General features: G+C 38.8%; 1 protein-coding gene across 1 annotated transcript in view; it reads left to right on the top strand.

The window, feature by feature from the left end:
- LOC139739392 (uncharacterized) overlaps positions 1 to 12752 on the top strand; it is a 54998-nt gene that overhangs the window by 21539 nt on the left and 20707 nt on the right. Inside the window, exon 2 of the mRNA XM_071650012.1 lies at positions 3330 to 3381. Coding sequence (XP_071506113.1) covers positions 3330 to 3381 — 52 coding nt within the window. The remainder of the gene's footprint in view (positions 1 to 3329; positions 3382 to 12752) is intronic.

Below are 12752 nucleotides of genomic sequence, written 5' to 3'. Positions count from 1 at the left end.
GCATATATAGTATGCACAGGCATAAGACCCGCTTGCTAACAATCTGAAGGGAAATGCACTGTATTAGGCTCTCCACTGAGACAGAGGCGCCAGCATTCGGATTACAGAGTAGATGATGCAGCTGCTGTAAAGCATTAGGAAATACACTGTACCAGTAATCAAGCACCTTTGCCAACAAGTCCACCAGGAGAGTCTACGGAACTTCGGACAGTGTTTGTTGGTGCTTTTCTTTATTGCCATCGAACAACGCAACAAGCGGGCAGGCAGCTTCGGATCACCAGAAATTAAGGTGTAAACTCGAATCCCTTTGAGTCGTGTCTTTTTACCTTAATCAACGCTGTAGAAGCCATGAATCTTACATGGCCACTTCCGACGCAGGGAACAATCTGATGTGTACTATTCATAAACAATCTGTCACTGTCAAACAATTTCCGCCAGAAAACGCTTGTCTTTCCCCAGAGGGAAACTATGAATTGCAACACTTCGTTTTTTTATGAAACAGGCCTCTTATTCAGACATTTTGCTTTGGGCTTACTACGTTTTATATCACAGGTGTGCTTGCTTGTGTGTGTGTGTGTGTGTGTGTGTGTGTGTGTGTGTGTATGTGTGTATGTGTGTGTGTGTGTGTTTGTGTGTGTGTGTTTGTGTGTGTGAGTGTGTGTGTGTTTACCTAGTAGATGCTGAATTCACGCACTTATATCTGGTTTTGGGGCTGGCAGAAAAAAAAAATGATGCTTCAGGCCTAAATTGTGTATACTCAATCACAGTATGGAAATCAAAGATGTTTCTTCGTACCTAAATTTGATACTAGTAGATGCAAAGCTTGTGCTATTTAATTAGCCTGCGGTATATACGTTACCCCTCCCGCTCTCTATGTGTCTGTCTGATATTACCTTTAGTAAACATGTATATAAATTATACATATTATAATCATATATATATATATATATATATATATGTATATATATACATATTATATATAAACACGATGTGCGTGTGTGTGATGTGTGTGTGTGTGTATGTGTGTGTGTGTGTGTGTGTGTGTATGTATGTATGTGTGTGTGACAGCGCAGTTAGGTGGCAGAGAGCGTGTTCAACATTTTGACGTCACAAAAATTAGGTCGATATTGCTAGCGAATGTCAGGTCTTTCGAAGATACACATTTTTTTTTCTCCCTCTCACTCTAGACCGCAAAAAGGTAGAAAGAAAATGAAGAATGATCAATCATCATACGCTTAATAAATCACAGTTATTATTATAATCTTCGTAGCAAAAAGTGTACAATTTTATCTTCCTCTGTTAAAATATCGATTTCGACAAAATAAAATAAAATCAATGAAGCTCCAGGTTCGTTTACAAGCTGTTCGTAAGTTGTGAATTTGTGATATTTCATTTGGATACTCCGATAAGCCGCTATTATACAGTAAAAAAAATGAATGCTGCAAGAAAACTATTCAGAAGCTATAGCTTGTTGATTAAAAAGGAGACCTCCAGATGATTCCGTGGCGCAATTATATACAAACATGAATCAATAAATGCAGTGCCTGGTACATGGACATGTCGCTCGAGAGAACTTCGTCAATCAACCAGTTTGTCAACCACTGTGATCCTTATACGTCACATCGCGTACACCTCACCCGGTATGATTATTTGAAATTTTGAAATGAAAGCGCAACTGGGTAAGCATTTTTATGAAACCACTGGACATTACCTTATATTCTGTATCGATAAAAACCTTGATAAACCCTAACCAAAGCATTATACAAAGTCATGCATCTTAAACGGATTGTCTATTTTTCCCCTAAAACGCCCCTTCAGTAAAGGCTCACTACATGTATTATTGCGCAATATCTAAGATGAACTTTTAAAGATCTTTTCATTGTATTTATCTTTTATTGAGCTTCATACACATTTCTATGTGCTCAAACTGGTTTTTGCCAAAAAAAAAGGTCCGCAATTCAGCCTATGTGCTGCTATGAATGAGTTAAACGCAGGCGGCGTCTTACTGTTCCGAAGTTGAGCATACATGGACACATGATAAAGGAAATGTTCCAGTTCGGCTCTGATCGTATAAACATTGTCTTATTCGTGAGGGCATCACCAATGAGCTAGCACCTCCTTGGTATAACTGCTGGTAGAATTTCTCGGGCTGCTACAGTAAAAAGCCGTACTTGCTCTGGGTATAATTGATCAGCTATTAACCAGGTTCAGAACCAACTCCGCGCGAAATTGAATATTCGATATCCGTATTATGTTCCTATTTCGGGACCGCATGACGCCAGCCTTAATGAAATAATTTTCCAAGCAATCAATTTAGATTTGAATTTAAATTTATCCTTCCAATATCTTGAAATACACTGAATTCATGGTTTTGGTGTAAGTTCCTCTTTAATATTTGCAGTTGCATTATGTCTAAAATTTCTTGAGCGAGTTAGTGCGCAACGTGGGTTCTCACATGTAGTTCATAATTATATCATGTATTTTAAAGTGAAATGTGAGGCATTGCTGTAAACAGTTCCTGCGGTAAACCTTAAATCTACCATATTCAAATACGACTGATGAAACACGAATGAACGTACAAAAACACACATACACACACGCATGCACACACACTCATACATACATGCATATTTATATCAAATCGATCAACACTTACATAAGGCCCATGATAATGATGATTATGATATAATAATTGGTTTTGCTGGCACAGTCACGAATTTGGAAAATGTATATAGTGTTGAAAAGTAACGTTTAAAACTTTGATAACACCAACAGGAGGCCCATAATAAACGGCAGCAGCGACTACTTTAGAATTGATTTCATCACTATTTCATCCTTTTAAGCATTTTGTTTGTTTGTTTGTTAGTTTGATTTATAATTGTCTTCAACATTTACTATTGTAGAGCTCTCTTTTCATGAATTCGTATCCATGAAAGAGTGTCTCCCTTTCTGAATCTCTCTCTCTCTCTCTCTCTCTCTCTCTCTCTCACTGTATGCTAACCTTTATAAGAGCAGAAGTGTCAGAGTGATCTATTGACAAGAAAACTATCCTGGCATTACATGTTTGTCCAAATGTCTTGGCAACTCTATATCAATCAATTTGTTGGCATCCTATGCACATATCCTGCGGGAGACGGACTTCTATTTCACAAGTGGTAATATCATATTGCCGAAGGGAAGACATCTCTCTTTCAGGCTGAACGTATCCATTTTCCTAAGTTCACACACAATTTGTAAGATCGTTAGCACAATAGACATGATGTAGTCCGACACCGTTTCAGATGTGTTTGTAATATTTTTCCTTTTTCTTTTCTGTCTATTTTGCCCAGCTCTCCTCCATTGCAAACGTGTGTAACTGGACGAATGAGGGATGCCCCAGTGGTAAGATGATCTTAAAATTCTTCGGGCCGTCGAGTGTTTGGGAGTGCATGTGTGTTCCCTGTGACTTAAAATGAAAAAGTCAGTAAATAAACTGAAAAGGTCGGTAATGACAAAGGTTAGTGAAGATAAAAGGACTTTTTTATCCACTTGTTTAATTGATTCATGTGTTTGATTTTAGTAGTGTAAAAAGTGCGATTGTTCTTCAAGGCGGTGAGTTGGCTCAGTCGGTAGCTCTTCTGCCTCACGATCCTAACAGTGCCTGAGGAGCCGGGTTCGAACCTTAGTCTGGACTGAGCAATGTTGTTTGTAATCATACCGTCCCCTCTATAGCAAGAGGCAAAACACTCTGTCCCTCGGATAGGACATAAAATGGAGGTCCCGTGTATGAGAGAGTCACAACTCATGCACGTAAAAGATTCCGCTTCATTCATTCATCACAAAGAGCAGGGTGTTTAACCCGGTGAAGTGGTCCCACCCCACATCCAACTGGACCCCATGGAAGACGAGCTTAGCATAGCTGAATATGAGCTATCAAGCCATCTTCTCAGATGGAAATGAACACATAAACAAACAAACAAACAAACAAACAAACAAACAAACAAACAAACAAACAAACAAACAAGGCTGCCTCTGAGCATTGTCAGTGCCACACAGTTTCCAGAAAGGCTTATGTAGGTTTTTGTAATGTATATGTAATAAAATGTAAACCAACTTTTATTGAACTTTCGTTTCCCCTATACGTCACCAATCAAAGAATATCAGTAAAACCAACATTGGCGATGCCTCATCCCGCCGTAATTACTATCTTTGTCCTGGCCTCCGTTATTGTTTAACGTCATATATTTATGTACGGGTGTGAAAATCCGACATCTTTGAGATATTATGGAAAGTTGGCTGACTTAGCATTTCGTTATTCAACGCCAAAATATAACGAGGTTTATATGGATTTGCATCTATCATAGTATCATTGGTAGGTAAAACTAAAGCATGATTTAATCAAGCTTCAAACGTTGTTTCCAAAATATCTTGTCATCCGCAGGTCCATAGAATGGTGTTGTCATAGACTTTGTACTAATATTCCACTTGCGAGAAAAATAGGGAATCGTTGAGCGAGTTCATCCTTAGCTTGACGGAAAAAAAAAATGACGTTCGGGATTTCGTGCGAGTCCTCCTGCGGGCGTTACCCTGAACAACGCATGGAGATCGCATTTATCTTTGGAACAAGACATCTCATTTTTCGGGAATTTACGCGTCACTGCCTGATTTCTATCGCCCAGTAAGAGGCCATCCTCTTCAAACCCAATTTGGAAATCTCTTCCATCCAAATTAGACGCTCTTATGGTACGTAGGTCGAGCGTCTTGATCCTCTGAACGGGGCTTATCTCCCAGCAATGCCTATTTCATTACCAGGTTAAGGCGTCGTGTCGAGTTGTATTACCAAACACGACTCGCAGCGAAACGGATGTACCGATGTGTGCGAAGGGGCTTTACCCATTTCACTCACATTATTCCTGCCTGCACGTATCTATCTTATCTTCTCCAAAGTACAGAGGGAAATGAATGAGCCTGGAAAGTGGGTGCAGATAAGGTTTGGCTCCGTTACGTCGATCGCAGTCAAGAAGCCCTAAACTTTGACTCTTGATATTAACGTGGAGTGAAATTAAAATCTGTGCCATGGTTCGTATTTCTTCGCGCTTTGTGGCGCGAGTGTGATAACACAACGTGGCATATTATTATTATTCACCTCTTATACAGTGTAGAGAATCACACAGATCCTGATGAGCGTCATGATTCTACATCGTTCGACGAATACGAATCGTCCACAAACTGGCCGATTTCGCATTATCGCGAGCGGTGGAGAGGTACATGGATTTTATTTCAAGCTTTTATAAGATAGTCCTATGATAATCATCATAATACCCCAGAATGTATGCCTATATTATATATATACACATACATGGATTTTATTTCAAGGTTTTGTAAGATAATCCTATGATAATCATTATAAAACCCCAGAATGTATGCGTATATGTATATATATATATATATATATATATATATATATATATATATATATATATATATATATATAATTTATATACATATATACCTGCACAAGTACCATAAGATTTGCTCATACAACAAATAAGAACTGTCCAATATGAAAAGAAAAATAGTGCTATTTTTTAAAGAAAGATGTTTAATTGCAGGGGTGTTTCTACACTCATTGACTGACTCTTTTTATGTAAAAATGAGAATGATCTGTAAATTTATGCATGAGTTGGCACACATTAAAAATAAGAATGGTCACATTTCAAAAGACACAAGAGTTATGTGGGATCAGGGGGGCTGTGAAATAACATTGTTAAAATTTTGTTTTTTAGTATTATAATCATTCACGTGCTGTTGTTGTCTTATTTTCAATTGGTTGATCCCCAAATACATTTCTGATACCTTTGTTTTTAAACTCTTTATAAAGTAAGCATAACTTTAAGGGGGAATGGCTGTATTTTATTGTCTTAAAATCGCAAAATGTCGTTCAGGTTATTGAAAGAAATGACATCAGATATTGCTATCATCATGGAACAGCATATGTGAACGTTATACGACTTAGTCGTTATTCGTTGTTGAGTATTACAAAGCACACTTTAAAGATAAAGCAAGACATACAAAGATATGCTATTAATATGACATGAAATTTCAATTATGCTTTATTTAGTGATTCAATTTGTCGATTTAAGCACAAAACTAAACTCGTTTCACGTCGTTTCACAGACTCCCCGAACTGACTCTTGTGACGTTTGAAACTTCATTATTTCATCTTTAGTGAGTACACATTTTTTTTTTCATGTTCCATATTCCACATTTCATATTCAGGTTTCATATTACATTTGATTTCGAAGTGAAATATGTTTAACACAGCAGTCAATTTTAGACATGATTTCACAAATGTACAAGGACACATATTATAATGATGTGTAATAGGAGGAACCTACTATAGCAAAAAGCAATGCTTGTAAGGTTTCGGTTCCAAAGTAATAATATAAGCGTTTAGTACAACATGCAAATTACGAAAATGATGAAACACATGCGAAATTCAATATGTCGAAATTATAATAAAAATGTACGGAATGTACAGAATAGTTTATAATGTTCATGATAAAACTCAAGGTTTCATAAAACTCAAGGTTTCAATGCTATATAAAGTTGCAATATTGATCAAGGAAATGTAGTCATCCGAGCGAGGCATCATTGCGAATAAGCACAGATTTATCAAATAATCACGGCAAGTAATTAAATATAGGATGTAAAAAAAAATAACTTTTAGATTTTGCTTAAAGGTTTTCAGCGCAACTTGTGATGCCACTTCCGGGTTTCTTCAAGACCTTGGCGCGCTCATACTTCAAGGTTTCGTTCTATTTCTAGTGCCATGCATTTCCGAGGTAAAAAAAAAAAGTGGGGGGGGGGGGCTGGCAAAGTGGTGACACCCTATGCATTCCTATTTATAGTACCTCCTTGGTAAGACTGCATGCTTCATCATCACGTAGGCAATTGGTAGGTCTGAACCTTTAAGCGTGAAATCAGACTGGAATTCCTCTTGGTACGCAACCCGTTAAGGTCAAGTGCTTGCAGCGTTTGTGATGCCACTTGCGATCTAAAGCTCAAGACGAACAGACGTGACGCGTGTATATGATACTTGGCTCCTTTCATTTTACTCATTTCTTTGTATGTGTGTCTGCTCTAGCTAATTGACAGCGCCTGCGAAAACCTGTGAGGGGAAGGGGCGTTTGTCGTTGGCGACTCGAAGAAGAACGAAATCCGATCGCAATTTCTTATCATGGCCCTCAAGCATACAATGGCCTGAAAACGTTTTGTAACGATCGGTCTCGATAGAATCCGACAAAATCTGACGAAAGCGTTCTCCCTCCCTCCCTCTCTCGCTCTTTCATCTCTCTTTCTTATGTGTGCGATATGTGTGTGTGTAAAGATTATATAGATGACACTGTATCTGAAACATTAAGGAGAAACAAACTCTCTCTTTGTATAAAGGTGACATCCACAGATATAGTGCCTATATCATGGTACCTCGCTTTCTCTTCGTCATTCCTGAATCATGTTCTCTTCGTTTATGGGTGATCACAGCTTTTCTTATTTCTCCATCGTTTTTGGTGCTCGGTACGTTAATTCTGCACTTCCTACTTATCTGTATATTCATCAGCCAAGAAAAAAAAAATGTTGCCATGGCCTTCTTCTTAAAATCAATAAATTCTGACATCGAGGAGGAGGCCACGCCTTTCCCTGAAGTGATGGACTGTTGTCAGTTGCCAGTCAAAGTACGGTTATCATGGCTCATACTTATAATTTTCTTACTATCTGTGGCACTGGCAGCAATTTTGACAGAAGCAACAACAATGATGACGAAGATTTGATATACATTTGGTATCATTTTAACACTATGCCGTTGATTCTGTTTCTATTTTAAACTGCACCTCTTTTTTTTTTTTGACGGTCGGCTTCTGTGAGAAAGCTTTGGTTCAAACATTGCAAAATTTTTCTTAAGAAAATGATACATCTCCCATTTTTCATATCAATCACAATCACCGTTACTGTGTGGTCCTCCACATTTATATGGATATCTCCAAGTGGAAACACTTTTTTCTTTCTGTTATCTAGACATCGTGTTAACAACCTCTCTCTGCCTTTTTATGATATCGAGAATTTTGAATATCAGAAGGATCTTCCTCGGTTTTTAGTCAAGCGAAGGACGTCGTCATGTGACTTGCAAATCGGGTTACAGGGAATTATTATATTTTTTAGTTTCCTTTGAGCGAGAATCTTGGCTTCACCACTTAGAAATTGGGTTACGGAGAGTCCGCACTAATGGTATCCGTCCATTCCATTTATTAGATCACGAATATTTGTGACAGATACTTTTAGATGCGTGTATTAACGTGACGATCGGAATCCCGCTGTGCAAAAGCTACCACCACTCACCATACACGCCAGATCACGCCAGTGAGCAGCTATACTTGCAAGCGCCACTAATGAGTAACTCTGATTCATATTTCTACCATGCAGCGCAGCTAATGAAAGTTTATTCCAGTGCACGCAAAGGTCCCTCAGTATGTACCTTTGACTAACTCACTCACCTAAAATATTGGATTTATTATTTCTAAAACAAGCAAACATCGCACATGTGTGCAAAGATGTGACGTTGACCTTTTCGAGTGTATCCATGCAATTATCTGGCCTCTGAAACATGTATGAAAACAATCATTGAGCCGTGCCAGCCTATACGAAAAGACGAAGAAATAACTTCTTCGTTGAAAACTAAATAATTCAGATTCCACGCTATTCGAGGAGTAGCATGGAATATAGATTGCTATTATGCGAAGAAAGAAAAATCACAGCATGCATGACCTTATATACATGATACTTTTTCTCTTCTTTATGGTTTGTTTTCCCTGTATACAGTTAGTCAAACTGCGAGAGGTTGTTAGCTCGCACGAATGCAAAAGCCTCTGTTTTGAATACTTAATGAAAGATAATTTCGTCGTCATTGGACCAGGGGTTATTGTAATATATTTAAGGGTATCAAACGATGTCAAGTCCCTTGATATTGATTTCATGAATGCTTAATTCACGAAACATATTAATCTGATAAACATTTCACCCTTTCATTTTTTACTTAATTGCCCCATTTTGCTTTTGTTTGCTGTTGATGTGTTTTTTTCATTTCTCGCTAATACCGCTTTCATCGTTATATATATATATATATATTTATATATATTTATATATATATATGTATATATATATATCATTATCATATATAGATAAGTAACAAAGCTGCAACAAAGTTCATGCTGTATTCACCAACGGTTTATTTCTTCACACAAATTTTCGGGCGTCTCGCCGCCCTTTCTCAAGTGTTGATACTGAGAGAACAATAACAAAATTAAGCCATAACAATATATTGCAACCGTGTTACCAAGGATGTGCGCTTTAACGCATCCATGCTAGGCATCCTAACACCCAGCGCGCATCCTGGCAACAGTACAATGTTACGTCATAATGAAATTACAATGAGTATAAAGCATACATGAAAAAACTTGGCACGACTGATACAGAAGTAATTCCTCTGAATACGCAGCTGCGGTGGTAATGTAAAAGCAGTGCATTATTTCTTTCAAAATTCAACATACACATAAATTAACTTTAATTCTAGTGTATAGATAATCTTTACATAATCTGAAATTATCATGATCAATATAAACATTCGATTTTTTTAAAATCAAACTGAATCGTCACACTGATGGTTATGCAAAATATGTGCAAGCAGTTTACCATTCCTTTCAAACTTCAGCATACACATACATTAACTTCCAAATTCTGGTGAGTAGATAGTCTTTAAATAATCTGAGACTATAGCATGAATATGAAATACGTGAAAAATCATATTTTTCTTCTTTTGATTAAATAGATACGTCACAATACGTCTCGGAGTGGAAAAAAAAACTGGTTCCAAGAAATAGTTAAAAGGAGCGTCAGCATTATATCACTCAAGCAATATAATGATAAGATCTATTGCAGCGGGGTAAACGGGAGAACATACAACAATAAGCGGCGCACCTACTTGTAAAAAGTGTAGTTCGTGAGCCATGATAGATCTATGTTCATGCCCTGTCCCTGGAAGCTTCGTGTGCGGATGATTGTTTTTAGTTCTTTCACGTGTCTTTCTTCAAATGCTTCCATGTCCTTGTATAAAATGCAACATTGCAGATCTGTTAGTGTGTGATTTGTTTTGTTGAAGTGTTGTGCGACTGGATGTTGTGTTTGACTTCTAATGATTGTGCTTTTGTGATTGTTGAAACGTTGTCTAAAATTTGTTGTTTCTCCGATGTAGACAGCCAGGGGACATTGCTTGCATGTAAGGCTGTATACTACATTCTTGCTGTTGCAGTCCCCTGACGTCGGATGGAGGGTGTGGCCGGAGCCAAGTGTGATATCTGTATCTGTGATTAGGTGAGCGCATATTTGACATCGTTTGTTTCCACATTTATGATTTCCAGTAGGATTGATTGTTCTGTTGACTCGAGATCGTGTAAGCAAACTCTTCAGGTTGCGTGGCTGTCGTTGTGCATGTAAGGGACGTGCTGTTAACTCGGGAGCTACCGATTGGACTTGTTTGAGAGTAGGCCATTCTTTCCTCACTTCCTTCATGAACTGTTGTGATGTGGGATGATATGTTGTTACAAAGACTTTGCGTGTGTGTGAGTCTTTGGTTTTCAGATTATCATGATGTAGTAAGGATGAGCGTCTTTTTGCTATCGCGCGGTCCCTACCTGCTTGCACAATGTCTAACGGGTACCCCGCTGCAACGAATTTTTGCCCCAGCTTCAAAGACGCATCCAGAAATTCCTTGTGATCAGAAATGATTCGTCTGTAGCGGAGCATTTGACTGTACACAATTGACCTCTTAATATGATTAGGATAGAAGCTGTTGTACTTAAGATACGTCTGTCTGTCTGTAGGTTTGTGGTAAACAGACGTGTTCAGCTTCCCTCCTTCTTTGCGGATAGTCACATCAAGAAAGTGTACTTCTGACCTAGAGCTGTCCATAGTAAATTTGATGTCGGGATGAACCATGTTGAGCTTGGAGTGGAACTCCGACAGCTGTTCGTCAGAATGGGGCCAAATGAGAAAAATGTCGTCAATGTAGCGGACGAACATGCTAGGTTTTAGAGTTTCTTTCGAGAGGAATTCTTCCTCGAGTACGGCCATAAAAATACTGGCATACGCTGGCGCAAATTTAGTACCCATGGCAGTACCCTGAGTTTGTAGAAAGCATTCATCATCAAATGTGAAGTAATTATGTTTCAAGATGAACTGGGCAAGACGACAAATGTCTTCTATGGGCATGTCAGAAGAAGGGTCGTGTTTGGTCAAAAATCTACGCAATGCATTAACCCCATCGGAGTGAGGAATGTTCGTGTACAGACTGACGACATCCAAAGTGACTAGAGTGCAATTTGGAGGAAGCTGACTGTTGTCGAGTCTATTAAGAAAATCATTGGTATCTTTTACATAGCTCTCGACGTTATGTAAGACCCCTTGTAGATACTTGTCAATGAAAGCTGACATCGGTTCAGTAAGTGAACCTACACTGGAAACAATTGGCCGTCCAGGCGGAATGATCTTATGTTCTCTCGATAACTCAGTAATTTCGGAAGTTTCCAAATCTTCAGCATTTTTGTCAGTGGCATTTGCTACCATCGTCGGAAGTTTATGGATCTTAGGTAATGTGTAAAATCTACTAGTTACCGGCTTACTTGGTACAAGTTGTTTCGCTTCTCTCTTATCGATGTGTTTCAGGTTATTACAAAGAGTCTCAGCTTCCTTCGTGAACAAGCTCGTAGGGTCACTGTCAAGCTTCTTGTAGAATCTAGTGTCGGACAGTTGTCTTTCCGCCTCGGTGATGTAGTCCGCTGTATCTTGGATGGTGACGGCTCCCCCTTTGTCAGCAGGCTTAATCGTGATGTCAGCGTTGTCACGCTGACATCACGATTAAGCCTGCTGACAATTAAGCCTGCTGATTAAGCCTCCTTCGTGAACAAGCTCGTAGGGTCACTGTCAAGCTTCTTGTAGAATCTAGTGTCGGACAGTTGTCTTTCCGCCTCGGTGATGTAGTCCGCTGTATCTTGGATGGTGACGGCTCCCCCTTTGTCAGCAGGCTTAATCGTGATGTCAGCGTTGTCACGCTGACATCACGATTAAGCCTGCTGACAATTAAGCCTGCTGATTAAGCCTAGGAGCTTGTTCACGAAGGAAGCTGAGACTCTTTGTAACAACCTGAAACACATCGATAAGAGAGAAGCGAAACAACTTGTACCAAGTAAGCCGGTAACTAGTAGATTTTACACATTACCTAAGATCCATAAACTTCCGACGATGGTAGCAAATGCCACTGACAAAAATGCTGAAGATTTGGAAACTTCCGAAATTACTGAGTTATCGAGAGAACATAAGATCATTCCGCCTGGACGGCCAATTGTTTCCAGTGTAGGTTCACTTACTGAACCGATGTCAGCTTTCATTGACAAGTATCTACAAGGGGTCTTACATAACGTCGAGAGCTATGTAAAAGATACCAATGATTTTCTTAATAGACTCGACAACAGTCAGCTTCCTCCAAATTGCACTCTAGTCACTTTGGATGTCGTCAGTCTGTACACGAACATTCCTCACTCCGATGGGGTTAATGCATTGCGTAGATTTTTGACCAAACACGACCCTTCTTCTGACATGCCCATAGAAGACATTTGTCGTCTTGCCCAGTTCATCTTGAAACATAATTACTTCACATTTGATGA

This window comes from Diadema antillarum, unplaced genomic scaffold, assembly GCF_040938485.1.
Source record: "Diadema antillarum isolate AM-2024a unplaced genomic scaffold, OU_Dant_1.0 seq00000798_RagTag, whole genome shotgun sequence".
Lineage (NCBI taxonomy): Eukaryota > Metazoa > Echinodermata > Echinoidea > Diadematoida > Diadematidae > Diadema > Diadema antillarum.
Note: the sequence above shows the minus strand (reverse complement) of the source record. Positions and strands in the feature narration are given on the sequence as shown.